Source organism: Xyrauchen texanus, chromosome 45 (genome assembly GCF_025860055.1).
Source record: "Xyrauchen texanus isolate HMW12.3.18 chromosome 45, RBS_HiC_50CHRs, whole genome shotgun sequence".
NCBI lineage: Eukaryota > Metazoa > Chordata > Actinopteri > Cypriniformes > Catostomidae > Xyrauchen > Xyrauchen texanus.
The window spans coordinates 22,217,456-22,237,186 of NC_068320.1; the positions used below are offsets into that span (position 1 = coordinate 22,217,456).

General features: G+C 36.9%; 1 protein-coding gene and 1 pseudogene across 1 annotated transcript; both read left to right on the plus strand.

Moving 5' to 3' along the window:
• Window positions 1-528: 528 nt before the first annotated feature.
• On the plus strand, window positions 529-11,191 carry lta4h (leukotriene A4 hydrolase). The gene is made up of 19 exons (XM_052118739.1): window positions 529-893; window positions 1,931-2,061; window positions 2,617-2,737; window positions 3,444-3,512; window positions 3,707-3,811; window positions 3,907-3,959; window positions 5,687-5,759; window positions 5,860-6,000; window positions 6,175-6,198; window positions 6,355-6,425; window positions 6,980-7,091; window positions 7,343-7,487; window positions 7,783-7,886; window positions 8,979-9,049; window positions 9,263-9,317; window positions 9,430-9,525; window positions 10,158-10,240; window positions 10,365-10,469; window positions 10,765-11,191. The coding sequence occupies exons 1-19, from the start codon at window positions 738-740 to the stop codon at window positions 10,883-10,885; spliced, it is 1,836 nt and encodes a 611-aa protein (XP_051974699.1). The 5' UTR covers window positions 529-737; the 3' UTR covers window positions 10,886-11,191.
• Window positions 11,192-12,803: 1,612 nt separating this feature from the next.
• LOC127637717 (transcription factor EC-like) overlaps window positions 12,804-19,731 on the plus strand; it is a 55,073-nt pseudogene continuing 48,145 nt past the window's right edge.

Consider the following 19,731-nt stretch of genomic DNA (forward strand, 5'->3'; position numbering starts at 1 on the left):
AGTGCATTTGAACAGTGGTGAAACTCTTGTGTTCATTCATACGAGCAGACAGAAGTTTGGAGCAGAAGAAATGGAAATAAACTCCGTTTAAATTGTCAGCTTTACGCTAAGCTAAAATGCTATTTCTTGCCATTTTACATGCACATGTTACCAGACATTATCGTATTTTTTATCAAGAAAATTCACGTTAGATCATAATTTCTGTTTTTCTAGTAAGACCTTTGATATTAGAGCACAAATCGTATTCTTGATAATTGTTGTATTTTCCTGTAAAAATAATCCTTAAAACAAGAGAAATTTGATTGACCTTGTTTTTGAAACAACACTGCATAAAGTTTTTCAGAGAATGTATTTTTAACATGTGCATTCCGTCTTAATGTACTGACAGAGTTTTTACAGTCAAAACAAGTGATAAAATCAACCAGTGCTGAAGTAATCCAAAGTATTTAGAATATGTTACTGACCTTGAGAAATCTAAATTTATTAAAAATAACATTTTACAGCATGTAATCTGTAGTGGAATACATTTCAAAAGTTACCCTCCCAACCTTGTCAGTGAGAGAGAAAGGATACCGACAACAGAAACACCCTCAGCCGCAAGAGGGCAGTAATGATTTTTTTTTTGCACCAGATGTAAAACTATACTTCCCACGGTGCAACGTACCGGCCGGTGTCACGTGACTGTCTGGGTTAAAATCCAGGCGCAGCGCGAGGCGACTAGTCTCTGTCTCTAAACCATGGCTCCTGTTTCAGACCCGAGCTCCTTCTCCTCTCCATCAAAGTGCACAACCAAGCACTTAAATCTGACATATCATGTGGATTTCGACAGACATGTGCTCAAAGGGAAGGTCGCACTGACTGTGGAAGTTCTGGAAGATAAATTCTCTTCTCTGGTATAGTTTTCACTTGATCCATCAAAGCTGTCAATGTGCATGCTCTTCTGATTCATTCCAGTTCATGTACATACGTGTGAATAAATAAGATTGAAAGTGCAGTGTGTTTTTATTGCTGTTATTTTGATTGATGTGAACGTGATACAGTGAAACAGGAACGGTAGTTTCAACAGTAGATCAGGACTGGGTTACATATTTACCTGAACTTGATACAGTTATGATGTGGATGACTTCTCACTGTATATTAAGCCTATTGTTTATTAGCATATGAAAGCCTATGCATTCGTATGTCATATTTTGCAAAAGTATTCACATATGCATTTTGCATTGATTGTCATATTTATTAGTTTGATCAATAATGGCATTTATTAGTAATGGACTGTGTACCTGGTTTACTGCACCTCACCTGAACTTTGATTTCAGAAGATGACTGATCACATTAATTGACTTTTTACCTGAGCTTGTTAGAATAGCACACGTAGGCAAAAAGATTTCAGAGATATATAGCTATAATTGCCAATTTAATTAATATCTTTTGCATGTTAGTAGGTGCACATTGCAATCAAGTATGTTAAGAAATTGATTACAGCTATGGCTTTATGGGTTAACCATTTATTTTGACAAGATGTGACATGTACTATGTCATATGCACTATCAAATGAAATCACTCCTGCTGACTGGAACTGTGCGGTTTAAAATGATATACATAATATGTAAGCTACAATAAATTGAGATTTTCTTTTTGTATTTATTATTTGTATTCGAGAGACACTTTCTCTAAAATGTGTAATTATTCCTAGTATTCACATCAAATGACAGCAAATCAGCAACTTTTGATGGGAGCATCTGAGGTTGCATTTTCATTTAGATTAATTTATTAATCCATGAATCCACAGTGACCTTAAAATGAGGCATGCCACAGCATTATCCTAAGAACTCTTAATACTGCATTAAACTTGACTAGAAATAATTTCCATAACAGATGAACTTAATGTTTTAGACATAATGTTTCATGCATTTTCTTTCCTTCTCTCTAGACTCTGGACTCCAAGGACTTAAAGATCTTCAAGGTTTCTGCCAATGGCCAGGCAGCTCAGTTTGCTTTGGGGGCTCAGCACAGATTTAAGGGAACCCCTCTGGAGATCACTCTGCCTTTGAAGCTCTCACGGTACTGCAACAGATTTCATGCTGTCAGAGTTGTGTACTGAAAGTTGGTTTAGGACCATTGAGCACTGCTGTCACTAACTATTAAAATAGTGTTCCAGGTTCAATACAAGTGAATCTAAAGCGTTTATTGCATAAATGTTGGCAGCGTTTGGAGGGTTTAAAGGCTGAAATATATTTTCTAATATTTTTGTGAAAGCACTTGCATTAATTATTCAGTATAACACAAGAAAAGGTGAAGGATGAAGTCCCTATGTGTGGTTTTAACCAAAACTTTTAAGATCCAAAAAGGACATAAAGGCAGCATAAAAGTAATCCATACGACACAAGTGGTTTTAATCCATGTCTTTGGAAGCGATTGGATCGCTTTGGGTGAGAAATGGACCAAAATGTCAGTCTATAAAATATAGATTTTATTTGTCTTGAAATGTGTAGTACATTTAGATAAAATCTCAATGTTAAATGTCAGTTTTGATGCATTTATTTCAATCTGAGACATACAGAATGAGTTTTTCTCTTTGTTTGAGGCTATGTTTGAATTGTCTTTGTGTGTTTTTAGTGGGCAGCATGTGATTGTGGAGATTGAATATGAGACGTCCCCTAGTGCTACAGCACTGCAGTGGCTGACCCCTGCACAGACTGCTGGAAAGAAACATCCCTACCTTTTCAGCCAGTGCCAGGTATTTTTAAGATCCTTTCACAATTACAGTCGGTGCATGCTTGTTTGCATATGTGTGAAGATGTGTGGTTGCTGTGCAATTTCCTTGAGATATTAGAATTTGTGCATCCATGCAGTACAAACCGCACTGTTGCACAGTCTTCCCATTAGGAGCTCAATTTATCCACAAGCAACTTCACTTTAGACCTCAACAGATATCACAAACACCATCACTGATAAACATTGGTCAATTTCCCACTGTTAAAAATGTCTGCTTTCTTAGCTTCATGTTAGTACAAGTACAGTGGATATAAAAATCTACACACCCCTGTTAAAATGCCAGGTTTTTGTGATGTAAAAGAACGAGACAAAGATTAATTGTGTCAGAACTTTTTCCACATTTAATGTGACCTATAATGTGAACAATTCAATTGAAAAACAAACTGAAATCTTCGTGGGGGAAAAATGAAAATTAAAAACCTTACAATAACCTGGTTGTCCCCAAAAGTAAGCTTAATCTGACTAGACGTCCCTTTGGGGATGACCTCAATTGCAATGAACACATCATAAATAAAATAATGTTTTTTTTTTGGCAAATTATAAAAATGCTAAAATTATAAATGCATATTAGGGTTTGAGTTAATGTATTCATTGTGTGTGCGCTTGCATGTCCACTTGGTATTTGACCTCTGAGGGATAATATCATGTTATATGTTTTCTTAAAACAGTCCATTCACTGTAGGACCATGGTGCCCTGCCAGGACACTCCATCAGTGAAGCACACCTACTATGCGCAGGTAACACACATGAACAGAACAAACTACCATTTGCACACCAAGTTAACGCCAAGACAAAAACTACAATGTAAATGCAAACTTGACTGAAAACAACACGCTACTTAAGATGGACAGTTGTTCTGCCTGAGCACTATATGTATGTATGTATGTATGTATGTATATATATATATGTGTTTTGTTTGTGTTTATTTCAGGTGTCTGTCCCCAGAGAGCTGGTGGCGTTAATGAGTGCATTGCGGGATGGTCAGGAAGCGGATCCAAACGACAGCAGTAGAGTTCTATATCGCTTCAGGCAGCCGGTTGGTTTCTCTACCTCAATTAAATTTGATATATTTGGCAGAAGTATTCTCTGTCTTTAAACACCACAGATTGCTCCATCTTTTCTGTCTTTCAGGTCCCCATGCCCTCATACCTCATTGCCATTGTAGTTGGTGCTTTGGAAAGCAGGTGATCTTTCATCTCTTTAATACTTGCCTTACCTTTTTCTCTGTCTCCGTTTATTTCTTACTTGGTTTATCATGTTTTCTTAAAAGGGTCATAACTTGGAAAACCAGATTTGTCTTGTACTTTTGAAATACGATTTGATTTACTAAAAGTTCAAAAAATTGTCATGAACATTCACATATTAAAGCATATTTAGTATTCAGCATTTATATACTTGTTGTTTTTGTTACTCGTTTTATATGCAGTCATAACAGAGGTCATTTTACATATAGAAATCCTAATGGTACAAAACAGGCTTGTTAATCTTAAGGGTGAAAAGGCCTAATGTTAAGAAACCCAGACTAACATTAAACACGAATAAAAATATGCTAAAAATTGCCCTTTTAATGCATAATGTAACCATGGATTCAGTTTGCATGATAATTTTCACTCACATTTTACAATACTTAGGACTGTGGTTCTCAGACTGGTTCTGCAGGCCATTTTGTATGTCACCCTTTCTGACACACCCAATTTAAGTCTTTGAGTCTCTACTAACGAGCTGATGAGTTGAATCAGGTGTGTTTGATTGTAGAGAGATCCAAAAGGTGTAGTGTTGAGGGGCCTCCAGTACAGGTTCGAGAACCACTGAGTTCAGAGATGAAGCTTCTTGTTCCACCAAGCCCACCAGTTCATCTTAACTTTTTCATTCAACTAGACTAGTCAACAATTACACCATCCAAGATAGACAGAAATCTTGGGGTTGTGATTGAGGATCAGTCGAACTTCATGGTCCATATTGCAAGAACAGCCCCATCATGCATATTTGCTCTATATAACATTATGTGGAGTGGTGGTGGCATAGTGGGCTAAAGCACATAACTGGTAATCAGAAGGTCGCTGGTTCGATCCCCACAGCCACCACCATTGTGTCCTTGAGCAAGGCACATATCTCACAGTTGTTCCAGGGGGATTGTCCCTGTAATAAGTGCACTGTAAGTCGCTTTGGATAAAAGCATCTGCCAAATGCGTAAATGTAAATTAGGAAGATCATACCTTTCCTATCTGAGCGATGCTGCTTTTCATCGCTGCCGTATTGCCGGTTGCTCGTAGAAAGTTTAAGGAAGTGATGCTCGCTTACAGAACAACCACTGGTTCCATGCCCCCTGTCTTCACTCACTACTTCAAGTCCATGTGCCCTCCAGAAGCTTACATTCAGCTGGTGAGCAACACCTCGTGGTGCCATCTGAGGCACAAAATCACGTTCTTTTTACTTCAACTGTTCCTCACTGGTGGAACGACCTACCAAACCCCAACCAAGCAGCTGATACTCTATTCACCTTCAAGAAGCATCTAAAGACGCATCCCTTTCACAAGCACTTGACCCAATCACACTTATGGAGTAACCGCCTTTCTTCTTCTTAAAAAATAAATAAATCTCTGTTCATCCACCACTGTCAAAATGGCAATTTGCAACTTTATATTACAGCACTTCTCATATTACTGCCTCCTTAGGATGAATTGCTTCTGTTGTATTCCTCAATTGTAAGTCGCTTTGGATAAAGGGGTTTGCTAAATGAATAATTGTAAATGTAGACTATCACACCTTGCAGCAACCATTAACTTCTTAAACTAGTTATTTTTATAATACTCATTTCCCCCTTTGTAACCTCTTGTCAATTAGTTTTACAAAATGCTGTTGGTTTACACCTCCCAGTTCATGTGTTAATGGTCGTGTTTATGGTTTACAGGGAAATCAGTCCTCGGTCCAGAGTTTGGTCTGAGAAGGAGTATGTTGATGAGGCTGCCTTTGAGTTCTCAGAGGTGAGATGGTGCTTTTGCTCAGTATGTACTGGTAGACAGTTCAGATATGTGTGATTTAAGTTATACAGATAAAGATATCACTCTTTTCTCTCTTTCTTAGACTGAGACCATGTTAAAGACGGCTGAGAATCTGGCCGGGCCATACGTGTGGGGCCATTATGATATACTGGTGCTGCCTCCATCTTTTCCATACGGAGGCATGGAGAACCCCTGTCTCACATTTGTCACTCCAACCGTACTGGTCAGTAGTACATGTAATCCAACCCTCAAGCACATTCTTTTCAACTGAATCTTGCTTTGAAACAACTTAAGCCGCCATGTAGACATTGTTTTGACATATTATGGCAGTTTTAACATTTATGGTCTCAATCAAGCATAATCAGAATTCAAATAAACTTCTGTTTATTTTTTTCAGGCTGGAGACCGGTCCCTCGCTGGGGTAAGTTATCTGTGTGCATTTACAAGGAGTGCAAAAACAATTATTCTGTTGATGTGCATGAAGAGTATATTATGCGTTTTAAACCAGAAACTGTTTATTGCGCTTATGTGAATTTGCTCCATGCTCATTATTTTGCGTGCATCTGTCCTGCTGCAGGTAATCGCGCATGAGATTTCTCACAGCTGGACAGGAAATCTGGTGACCAATAGGACCTGGGAGCATTTCTGGTCAGTCTGCACATATTGTGCTTTAACTGAATATGCAAATGAGACACCCAGGCTCCACCTCTTTTGCTGTTCTCTTAGTTGCAATGGTCAATATGCATGAAATATAAGGTGCATGCTGGGTGGGAATGAGGTCAAGACACTTAAAGGGAATTTTCTCCACTTCTGTAGCATTACATTTTTTCCTTGAAGTCCACTTATAAGGTTTGTCAGTTGAACAGTTGAATTTTTTTTCTTGCCCATTTCACCCGTTTTCGAACCGTTAGATTTAAACGGGCTGTTTTTGCTACTGTACCTTAAAGACCTCTATATGTAATCTATCACTGTTGAATCTCTAACCATAACGTATTGTATAGGCATTGTTCAAACTGTTGTTCGTCAGGGCAGCCAAGTAGCTAAAAAACTATTATGCATTGAAATGTTATGTGGCGGGAGCTTTGCATTGTGAACGTTAGAGCTTGTCTACATACATTTAACTCATTATTTCAGAAGAGCAAGAAAAATGCTGTTTTCCATAATATGAACCTTTTAATATTTAACAAGTACACTGTCTCCAGGTTGAATGAGGGTCATACTGTGTATATTGAGAGAATGATTGCCAGGTGCATGGAGAGTGAACAGCTCAGGCAGTTTAAAGGCATAGGAGGATGGAAAGAGCTTCAGGAATCCGTAAGATCAGCACACACATACACAAAAACAACATACTCACACGAGTACATGCTTTTAAAACCCTGATAAATCTAGATTTATCTACACTACACTGTTATATAGACAATTTTTTACGTCATTGCAGGTATACATAATGTAGCTATGAGAAACAAAAAAATTATATGAATGTAATTTTTTTTTTATTTCTTTTTAGATTTTCTTATGCAGTTTAGTTGTTAAATAAGTTACTATTTTATTGTTTTGTACTGTAGGTGAAACAGTTTGGAGCTAATAATGTCCTGACAAACCTGGTCCCAAATCTGCATGAGGTGGACACTGATGACGCTTTCTCCAGTGTGCCATACGAGAAAGGATTCGCTCTGCTATATCATCTTGAGGAACTCATGGGAGGTCCAGGTACTTACATTTATGCTTTTATCCTAAGCAAATTGCAGTTAATCCCTCCTGAAGTTATGTGACTTGCCCAGATCATCTCTTGTTGGGTTTGAACCAACAACCTTAATTTTCCAGCCTAGCTCTTTTACCACTTTGCTAAACCACATGTTCACATGGGTAATGCCTTTTGTGACTGGAAACATGTCAGTGAATCGCTAAGATTTGTTAGTGCTTTTTGATACCCATAGGGCATAATTTTGTTTAATTTCATAAATAAAATGAAATAAGTCTTTGGCTTTTCTTGTATGAACTGTAGAGGTCTTCATGGGCTTTGTGAAGTCCTACATTCAGCTGTTTGCCTATGGCAGTGTGACCACAGAAGAATGGAAGAATTATCTGTTCACTTACTTCAAAGATAAGGTGAGAACTGATATAATCTGTGTATGAATATATACAAATGCATGTATAATTTATGCAATATACACAATAAAATGGGGCAATTTACAAATGATTAAGGAAAGCCCATGCTTGATACAGTACTCTTGTCAAATAATTATAGAGCATTGTTAATGGAATTTCATTAGCATCTTATTAGATTATAAATCTTAATCAATGAAAGAAATATAATGTTTGAGAGTCTACTAATGCATGAAATACTACAATTAAAAGAATATTTCTCAGGTTGCATATGTTTCATATGGCATTTGTTGTGGGACATTCACCACCGGGAATATCAATGCTGCTATTGATATTGTGCTTTTTTAAATTTGTTGGCCCATATATACATCTGTTAGACATCTTTGACGGTGTTGCGGTGCCTCTCACTGTGTTTTCAGTGCTGTGATCAAAGGAATGACTCGTGTTAGCATTGCCCAAATCAGTAAATCTTTGGAGTGACGCGTCCACTTAAAATAGCACAATATCAATAGCAGAACCAGTATTCTCTGTGGTGAATGTCATTAAAAAAACAGAAATCACTCCTGTTGTCCCACTTGACAATGAATGCCATTTTAAACATATGTAACCTGAGGTATATTAATTTATAGTATTTCATGTATCGGTAGACTCCCAAACATTAAATGTTTCTTTCCTTGATTAAGATTTGTAGAACATTTTTGTTAGAGTATTATACAACTATAAATAAACAGATCAAGTACCACAGCTTTCATTGTAAGCATAGGATTTCAGGCTTGCTGATAGTGGCACCTGGTGGCCGAGATAGGTACTGCATGCTAATTGTTATCTAGCAAAAATATGCCTCTTGATGACTACTACTAATAATAAAAAAAAACATTTGAGGGAGAAAGGAATTTGAGAAATTATAATTTTTTTTGAGAGAGAGAGAATTTAGTTTTTTGTAGGACTTTTTTTTTATTTTATTTATTGCAGTTCAGGGCTTCCGTACTTGGAAACTGTTCATAAAGTTGTTGTAATTCTTGTGCAATACAGCAAAAAAAAAGTCTTGACGATCAGTTTACTGTGTAACTGAGCTCTTTTTGTTTATCGTGTCAGGTGGACATCTTGAATAAAGTGGACTGGAATGCATGGATGCACACTCCAGGAATGCCTCCCATCAAACCAAAGTGAGCACCTGTTTAGTGTGTGTTTAGGTTTACTTGGCTATAATTTGGGAACAAATTTGGCTCAATCTTACCAAACCTGCCACTAAGAAAAAAATATTTATAAGTACATTTTTATTTATTTCTATAAAAATGCAAGGTCTGTTAGGGGTAGGGTGATATTTGGCTTTCTATAAAAAACCATGAAACTAACTTTAACTTTGCCATTGTGCACAGGTATGACACCACAATGGCTGACGCCTGCACTTCTCTGTGTCAGAGATGGGTAAAGGTGAGGCTTTCTGTTACTGTAAAGAGCAAAACAAATTAGAGCTTTTTTCAATTATGCTGAGTCTGAGGCAAAACTCTCTTCCCTTTGTCTCTCTGAATGTGTTTGTCTTTAGGCAAAAGAAGGAGACCTTTCAAGTTTCAGTGAGGCAGATGTGAAGACATTAAACTCTCCTCAGCTCATTGAGTTCATGGCTTTGCTACTGCAAGAGGTACTAAATTAGTTGCTAAGAGAAGCATCACTATCACTATTTCTCTTACTTAACATTAGACCCTAATGTTAAGTATTAAGCTTTGGCACATACCTTGTCATGCACCGTTTGTGCTCTGTCCATGAATGATGCCTCAAATCATGCGGCTTGATGAGGAGAGGTGTGGCTCCAAAAGCGCATAAAGTAATCCATGCAATCCATACAGCGATTTAATTCTATATTTTTAGAAGCGATTTGATAATTGAGAAACGGGCAATATTTAAGTCCTTTTTTTTACTATCAATCTCCACTTTCACATTCTTCTTTTGTTTTTAGCAATTTGCATTATTTGTGCATATTGCAAACTACTGGGCTGGGAGGAGAATGTAATTCAAAATGGACTTGAATAGTTTGGCTGCATCATAGACTTGGCTGTGTTTTTTTTTTGTACTTCAACTGAGATATTTTGTTATGCCAATTGTAAGGGGGATATGCATACCCAATCAGATAGTAATACATTTTAAGATGCATGAAGTGGCTAAGCTTACTTTTTTTTTTTTTAACCCTAGTTCAAAAGCTATGAAGGTACTGAAAGTAGAATTAGTTTTAAAATATGGATGTCTGTCTTCTCAATATGTATTGTCTTGCATCAGGAGCCCCTTCCTCTGTCCCACGTGAAGAGGATGCAAGAGGTTTACCAGCTAAACAGTATTAAAAATGCAGAGGTCCGCTTCAGGTAAGCAGGACACTTCCTTTTTGATTATTTGTCTTTGAAGAGTCATGCTAATAAATGAACCGTCAATGATCATCTACAGACATAAAGTAGTGTTTTATTTTTTTGCACTTATGTGTTTATACAGATGGTTGCGTGTGTGTGTCAGGGCACATTGGGAGGAAGCCGTTCCCCTGGCACTTAAGATGGCTACTGAACAGGGCAGGATGAAATTCACCCGTCCCCTCTTTAAGTAAATTCATCAGTTTGCTCTAACAGTTCATAATTTGAACAGAAAAAGTTTATATATATATATATATATATATACTTAATCACTACAGATTAATACAAGGAATAGGATGTTACAGATAAGTGGAGAGTTTTGTAATTTACTTGTTTCTGTGAGCAGCCAAACATTTACTTGTTTGCATCCAAGGAGACTCTCTACACACTTCTGTTTTGAAGAGTCAAGTTGTTGTTGCCAATAGGTGCTTTTTTGGTTTGCATGTCCTTGCTGACCTCATTCTCTTTCTTCCCTTCTCTTTTAGGGAAGTGTACAACTTCCCCAAGTACAGTGACGAGGCAGTGAAGACTTTTAAGGAGAACCGTGGAGCATTGCACCCAGTCACCGTAATGCTGGTGGCCAAGGATTTAAAAATTGCTAGTTAAAACACTGAATTTTAACCTTCTCAAATGCTGGTAGTATTCTGTGCAAAATTCGTTTTCAAACCTTTAGCAAACAGGTTAATGTGCTTTTATGGTTTTCTTACCCAAAGCTTGCACATTATTTAATATCTTAATGTTTCAGTCTCAGGGCTTGTGTAAGGGGAGTGAGGAATCTTTCAGATCAAACTTTTTTAATTTCAGGTTGTTTGGTGTTTAAATAAAATAAATAAAGAAGAGCATATCTTTTAGTATGAATGATCAGCTATAGCCTTTTATACAGTATGATCTCCTATGAAATGCTCTGTAATAAACTCCATCATCTGTATAAGACATGTTTGTATTTATTTTATTTTTTTTGTCCCAACATAAAGGTGACCAACAAATGTAGTCATGGTATTTGGTTGAACATGCATCATCCCATAACCCACCTCTTCCCTACCAACTAAATTTAGTTTTGAAAAGACATTTGCGCAAAGCATCTTAATAGATCTCTACTCTGAAATGAATTGGTGCTCATGGGATTTGTACTGGGACAATTTAGATTGAATGTCCATCTCCCATCTCTTCCTCGCCCTGAAACAGTGAGGGTTGAGACCTTTGGTATGCAAATCGGGAGTGGGCTCCCTATCCTATTACCCGCTCTGTCCATGCAGACTAAATTTAGTATAGCCAGACAAAAAAAATAAACCAAGGAGTCTTAACAGATCAAAGATACGACTTTGGAAACGCAAGTCGAGTTTGGCGCTAATCCCTCCCTACCAGCCTACTTCAGTATATAGCTAGATGCCCACATATCCAAAGCATCTAAAATCTGCAAAACCCCCCGGAAATGATCGAACTGGCGACCCTTAAATACTGAGGTCAAGTTTGGCATTCACCAGCATACCACTGTCCTGTTATCAGTCTTTAACAGACACATGCTTCTGTGAAGCCTCTTAAAGGACATTTATCCTAAAAATCCACCTTTAGCTGTGACACAGAGGTAAAAGTACATGCACCATGTACAAATTCAGTGGTTTAGAAGACAGACATTCACTTTTCACTCATGAAAGTCTTTGTTCGAAACCCACAATGTTTAAGTTTTAACATGATGATTTCAGTGGCACATTAGGTAGGGTGTTGCTCCATGAACTCTTGAGGGTTCCTGTTTCAAAAGCTCACTCTGATACAACTTATTTCATACTGTCAAGTTAGTGACATGATGTATGCTCCATTCTATGCCAATCAATTTCGAGATGAAAGTTTATTAAAAAAAATTGGGGGATTTTTCACTGTGGATAGTAATTTATACTTTTTTTTGAAGTACTACCTCTGTCGAGGTTCCAAGCGAGCATAGAGACAGAGCGCAACGCGTCATAATCTGAAGACCACGCCCACCGGGGGACGACGACGATCCAACCGTTTGCTGTACAACTTGTCACACAGCAGCTTTTAGACATTGTTTTGTTTTTTGTTATAAGTCATAGATGACAAGGAGGCAGCCTCTCGCAATGCAAAGTCAATGGAGACGGTTGGATTGTTTCTCTCCCCCCCGGTGTGGGCGTGGCTTAAATACGCTCTGTCTCTAATAGCCAATACTAAAATGTGACGTCAAAATCCTGCAGATCACTGATTGGTCAGGGAGAATCATCACGACTAGTATCACTGGATTTCCGACACGTGACATCAACCCGCTAGTTTTAAAGTTAGCAATAGCCATAACAATATAATTTTTTCACACGACTTTCGAAATGGCTGTGCGCAAAAAGACGCCATGGTCAATAAACGAGGTGCAGACGGTCCACTCGTTAGTGATGAGCGGAAACGAAAAAGTCTCTCAGGAACTGTATCAGCTGTTGGCCGGACACGGCTACCAACGGGCTACCAACAGTGTAGGGAAAGTAAAAAAAAAACAAAAAACTTAAAAGTGATAACAGAACCACCAAGGGAAAGTGGAAGTGGTTCGACCAAATGGACGCCATCTAAAACGGCGAGCAATGGGAGGGAGAGTGCCCTGGACTGGTGTTGATCCACGATGGTGGATGGTATGTTTTATTACGTTAACTCTATACTCTGCTTGAAAGCTTCACTTTATTTAGTTGACCAGCTACTGGAAACTTGCTTCTAAAACAACAAGGTCAATTTAACTGTTACACTTGTGTAAATTATCCATGCAACAACTGCTTTATTCAGCACAAGGAGCTAGTAGCTAACAGCTAGCTGTTATTGTGTTATTGTTTTGGTCAGTTTGTGTCGTGTTTAAGATGATTTCACGGCAGTAGGGGCGGTGGAACTATGACGATCAGCCTATAATCCCACCCATGCTGAGGTGGCACTAAACTGTAGTGGAAATGCAAGCTCAGAAATGTGAAATGAGTAGAGTTGAGTAGAACCATAACGTGCAGTGGAAAAGTGCCATTACACTTATCTAGGCACTTTATCTGAAATTTTCACCAACAAACTTAATAAAGCTAAAGCAGAACAATCAAAATCAGATTTTTGTGACTAGGCCCTGATTCAAAACAGGATCCTACACACAAGAAACTTTCATGCAACTGAGCCACTGGCACTTGCACTCAAACACTTGTTTGCTTAGACGTTTTGTCTCAATTAATCACTTACAATATGAAAAAACATAAGCATGTTTTCAGTGACATAGTCAGGATTGAAACCAAGACCCAAACAAGGGTGTGCCACACCTCCTTCAGTCACACCACAGAGCTACTTACACTTCTACATGGCATTAACATATTAGGAGGTTTGCCTCAATTAGTTCATAACTGTTTTGTTTGAAAATTGAGACCCAAAGAACAAAAGATCTACAAAGCATTTCAGTTGTAAAAGTGTGTCTTTTACTGGAGAACTTCGTTTTTAAATCTCGGCCCTTTCATAGAAAACCTGTTTAATTTTATTATTATTTTTTTCAGTTTGTAAGTGATTCATTGAGACAAATTATTCCATTAGGAATTACAAGGAGATCATTCTTATTCCAATGTGACACTGGCAACTTAACATATTCATTTTTTGTTTTGGGTGGTTTATCTAAATGATTTACAAACCAAAGAAACACTTGTCTTGACTGGGAATCAAATTGTGCTTTTCCATGCCAAGTGCACTGCACTTATGTTACTGAACCACTGGCATTGCAATGCACACATTTGTTGTTTTCCCCCCAGATATTTTGTCTAATTTCTTTTAACAAACAGAAAAAAAGCTCAGTTTTCTTGACTTGACTGGGACTCAAAACTAAGGGTTTTCAAAGAGGACTGTGCTTATACCACTGATCTTCTGGCAACTTTACATAGACAGGGTGTTTTGCTGTGCGGTTTGTTTCAAACATTTACAAACCGAAGACAAAAATACATTTTAATATAAAGATTGTTTGTGCAAGAGAAAAGCACTTTTATTACTGTCACTGTTCCATTCACAAAATATTTCTCAATCATTAACAAATCAAAGAAATAAAGCTAATTTCTCATGCTCTGATTGGAAATCAAATGGAAGTTTTCCATACAAGCATTTATAGGCTACCACTGAGCAACTGGGACTCACACATTTTAGTTTTTTGTGGAAGGTTTGTCTTTATAACCCTTTCATTAATTAAAAATAAAATGACAAACAGCCTGCATTTCAAACTAAGGTTTACCCGAGAAGCAGACCATGCTTATTATACCTCTGAACCACTTTTTCATGTTTTTTGCGAGGTTTGTCTAAATTATTTTCATTATAGACATTCATAATAGATATTTAAAAAGGAACATTCTGGGTTCAATACAAGTAAAGCCCAATTAACAGCATTTGTGGCATAATCTCCCTCTTTTTCTTAAAAAGCACAGTTACAGTGAGGCACTTATAATGGCAGTGAATGGGGCCAGGCCGTAAACATTAAAATACTCACTGTTTTAAAACTATAGCATTAAAACATAAACAATATGCCGATGCATGTTTACATGCTTTTAGTGTGATAAAATAACTTTACAACCTTTTCTGGGTAAGGTTATATACTTTGTTGTCATGGCAACTTAAAGTCTGTTATCCTGCAAAAAACTATGTTTTAAACAACGTTACAGCTTAAATAATACACTGGTTTTAACAGAAGGCTTCATTTAAGTTCTTTTTAAAATATTATATTCTTCACATTTGTACCTTTTTTTTAAATTCTCAAAAAATTGCCCCCATTCATTGCCCCAAGTGTAACTATTTTTTATAAAAAAATTTAAGAAAAGGATGGACATGGCTAATTTTTTCTTCATGGTAATCAACATTATGCCACAAATGCTGTTGACTGAGCTTAACATGTTTTGAACCTGGAATATTTCTTTATGAGAAATTTAGAGAAATATTAAGAGAAATACAGTAATAAAACAAACTCTTCAATTTCAATATTGTTTTTATACCAATGTATATTTTATGTTAAGAGATGTTCCACTTGCTGCCTACTTTCTATTATAGTTTAAAACAAAATATCAACAGTGCTGCTCAATGTTCATATGTCAACCACTAGAGGGAGACATGACACTACAGGAACCCTCTGGATTGCTTTTGCTGTCACAGACATCACAGGTTCAGGAGTAAATTTCAAGGAAATAAATGGAATTAATGGAATACACTATTTAAAGCACATTTTAGGAAATACAGCAACAACAATATAACCCCAAAATGAAACCCTGAAGGTAGATTTAATAAAGGCCTACACACATGCAAGTATAATAAATAGGCAGAGATGGAATTGCATTAAGCAAACACTAAAACCAGGGCTATATATTTCAGTTATATTATTCTTGTCTAGTGTGTATGTCGTAAGCTAGTAAATCAGACTAAACCAGCAGTCCTTAAATAAACCAAGAGGACATGAGACAGGAGTGATTTTGTTTTTTTAAATGGATTTGACTCTCCAGGATGAGGCATGACAAGAGGCAAAAACATGCCTCTTTTGTCAAAGCCAGACAAAGCCCCACAGACCTTTAAGTGGGCAATTCAAAATTCCGAAGGGGAAGTTTTCACAAGAAAAAACGGGGGGAAAAGTTATCTAAGTCCTTATGTTCCTTCACAATAGCTCTGGTTGAAGTTGTGCCTCTTCTGATCTTCACTCAGCTGGACTTCTGCTTTCCAGCCTGTCTCCTCTGATCTCCAGTCATCCGAAAGGCTTCTGCCAGCCTGTGAGCTGTCAAAGTAGTCCTGGAATCAAACACTACGCCATGCTCAGCTATGATCAAAGCAACACAGGTAAGGCAGCCACAGAGACACATACAATTGCCTTCTAAAAAAGTAAGCCGACCCCCCACTCACCCCTCCTTCCCTTTTCATTTTTTTTTAATCTCTTGACTACTATGACACCGAGTTGAAGCGTAGAGCACATTGATCAGAATAAAGCAAAGTGAAAAGGTTTTGAAAATGTGGGGTAGGTTTGTTCTAAAAACTTTTGGACAAAGGAAATGTTGTGATGGAGGTGAGGGTGGCGTGAAAAGGGACGTTTAGAGAACAGATTTCACAGCAAACATTCTTTACTTTAAAGGGATTTACCCCCACTGATAATCTTGTTAACAGCAAGGCTGTCTTGTGTAAAACACATAGTTCTTCTGAAATAACCACAAACACAATATACTGTGGCACAAAAAGTATTTGAAATGAATTGGATTTGATTACTAAATATCAAACCAAGAGGCATCTGCTAACAAATGATTCTAGAGCTTTTCTAAGCCATTTTTTTGTTGTTGCAATAACCTTTGAAGGAATATTCCCAGTTGAAGACAAGTTAAGCTCAATCGACAGCATTTGTGGCATAATGTTGATTACCGCAAAAATGATTTCAACTTGTTCCTCCTCTTCTTTTAAAAAGGAAAACTTCAGGTTATAGTGAAGCACATACAATGGAAGTGAATGGGGAAATCTTTGGAGGTTTTGATGGCAGAAATGTGAAGTTTATAATTTTATAAAGGCAGGGATCACCCTCGACTGTTTCACTGCATAAATATGGTATAGTGGACGTCCCGATGAGTTCGTGTCAGCCATAATACAGGATGTCCTTGCTAATACAAGATAGATGAGATGGCAGCCACTAGCGTCTACTTCACCACTGTCTTTCATTGCACTCCATGCTATGCATTCTTATATAAAAAAGACATTTAATCTCACATCAATATTTCGTGAGCAGTTATGCAATATATTATCTTTGGAAAATAACCATGTAATAAGCGTGATCTGCTTCGCGTTGATGCCCTGATCATAGTTTATTTTGTGATTAAAAACTTCTGACTGTACAATTTCTTACATATCAAACAAAAACAGACAAATGAAATGGTAGTATTACATTTGTTACTCACCATCATTTCTATTGTGCCTATATATTTGGCACTGCTCCATTTTTCAAAATAGGTTTTATTGCAAAGCCTGATTCATAATGGTTCTCAGTAGAACCCTTAGAGTAATGTGATGAACAAAGTTGGTCCTCATTCCTAATGTTGGGATCCTTCAGAAGGCTATGCAGAGATGCAGGTTTTCCACAACCATGAGCAGAACGAAGCCTGGAGTCCATACTTGTCATCTTAATGTTTTGTTGTTGGTTAAAAGCAAACTGAAGTAACAATAGTACCACTGTCAGAGCTGAAGAACCTCAGCCACTCTCAGTTCACCGCAACCATTACGTACATTGTGGAGACGAGAATATTCACATTTTGACGTCACTATGGGGCCGATTTCAAAACGAGTGATTTTGCAGGGTGGAAACAATAAATGCTCTTTTCAGACTGGAGAGAAAGTTGAGTATGTTTTTATAGTACAATGACCTCTTATACTGTATGCCAAAATATCAAGGAAATTTTGATTCCACATGAAATGACCCCTTTAACCCTACCACTAAATTTAACCCAAAACCTAACCTCAGTAGCAGTGAATTAGACTCTCGCCGCCTCTGCATTTAACGTCTTGTTTTGTAGCCATGAACAAAAATTTTTGTTTTTATTACATGTGATAAATAATGATATGAACTAAAGTTAACTGCTGCTGTTCATCATTATATTTTTGACTCAGCTGTTATAGTGCTTTGTGGTAATATTGCTGGTATTTAGTATAAATTAAATCCATTTTAAAGGGCAACACTTGAGACTTATAGCATACTGTATACAGTGTGTTAATACAACATAATGTTACTTTATGTAAGTTACTTAAATTTGAACATAAGCACAATTTATAAAAAATATATTAATACTAATATTTGTATTTATTTGAAAAGGAGAATAATGTAGTGGTCAGTTGTTAATAAATCTAATTGGTACTTTGCATCATAATAACACAAAAGGTTAAATAGAAGGCCAAATTAGATGTCAATATGACATTTAAAGACCTTTAAAATCAAATTGGTAATGACCACTCATTTGACATTTGAAATAGCCACAGCCACAATGGGCAGAACATTAGCTAGCTAATGTGGACAGTGTGTGGTTTAGCGTCCTCCATCAAGAGCAGCCGGAAATACACATGACTCAATGAACGTTCAAGAAGAAAAAAATAATAACAAACATATTGAAATGAAATATCCACTAACTGTCATACAGGGACTCTGAACTGGAAAATTCTTAATTTGTTACTCAGAAAAAACATAATATTATAAATATTTTATCTTACTTAATGTGATGTAGTTACAGAGTGTTGCCTATGTTTTGATGCAGTTTATCTTTAGTGAAAGATCTGCTCTTAGAACATTTACACATTTTTGAAAGGCAAAGTCGGCTTTTGCTTCTCTTGGTTAGATGTTTTCATTGAAAATATTTGTCATAGGACAAACAAGTTGATGAATGGAAAATCAAAAATATCCTAATATATTTTAAACCTTTTATCTCATACAATTTCAGCTTTATTTAAACATTTTAGTTTGGTCAGCCCATATTTGTATTTAATTACTGTAAGTGCTTTTATAAAATCAAACATGGTCTTCTCTTGATTAATCTGTAATCTCAGACTCTTAGAATGCCTTTGCTTTGATGATATGTTGATGACATTAATGATGATTTTCAGGGTCATTATCTTTTAGCACTACAGTAAGTGGAAATTCAGCCTCCTTCATCTTTATAAGAAAGCTATGAAAACTTATGAAATCATGCTCGTCCTCTGACAGCACAGATAAGATGATTCTTAATCATATACATGTAAACAGAGGCACAGATGACTAATTTCTGTGCTTGACACTGTGGGGTATTACTGATGACCATTCTTGGCCCTGCTTTGCATGTGTACAAGCAGATTTTTAAAAAAGTGTTTCTGAGGGTGGGACAGAGATAAAGAGGATACCTGTACATTGAAAATGGAAATTACTACAGGGAATATTAGCAAATTAAAAAATCCCAACAGTTTGGATGCATACAGTACAATATGTGAACACTTACTGTACAGTAAGCCAAAAGATCTTCTCTATAATGGACATCATGATGACATGACAAAGTGAGAATTGAGAACCACATAATCATGCAATATTTCATTACATCAGGTACGTTTGCATAAAAACTAACATCTTATTTCTAGGTTTAAGATATTTCTGAGGATATGTAGAAGGTCAAAGTATAGACTTCCCATTTGCACCCGGTTCCATGGCCGAAGAAAAGAGGAAATAGATTAAGATTTATATCAGACTGAGTCTTGCTAGCAAAGTGTAAGAGCAAGAAGGCAATCGCTGACTTCACAGAAACTAATCTGATCCCCACGCCTGGAGCCACCAAACACAGGTAACATATGTCTTTCTTTTAACTCAATCTAGATTATTAATATAGGTGGCAATAACTGTCTTGTTGCAACATGCTTACTATTAGAAAATGTTACAACAAAGTTTTTGTCCTGTCAGCAAATGGTGTTTGGATATTTGTGCTATTTTAGTTAGC

What these genes read in the sequence shown, in the direction of transcription:
- lta4h (XM_052118739.1), top strand. Translation starts at nt 738, where the DNA reads ATGGCTCCTGTTTCAGACCCGAGCTCCTTCTCCTCTCCATCAAAGTGC. An exon ending in GTTGGTGCTTTGGAAAGCAG is followed by an intron (nt 3,960 to 5,686) that starts GTGATCTTTCAT and finishes TATGGTTTACAG; the next exon opens with GGAAATCAGTCCTCGGTCCA. An exon ending in GGAACTCATGGGAGGTCCAG is followed by an intron (nt 7,488 to 7,782) that starts GTACTTACATTT and finishes TATGAACTGTAG; the next exon opens with AGGTCTTCATGGGCTTTGTG.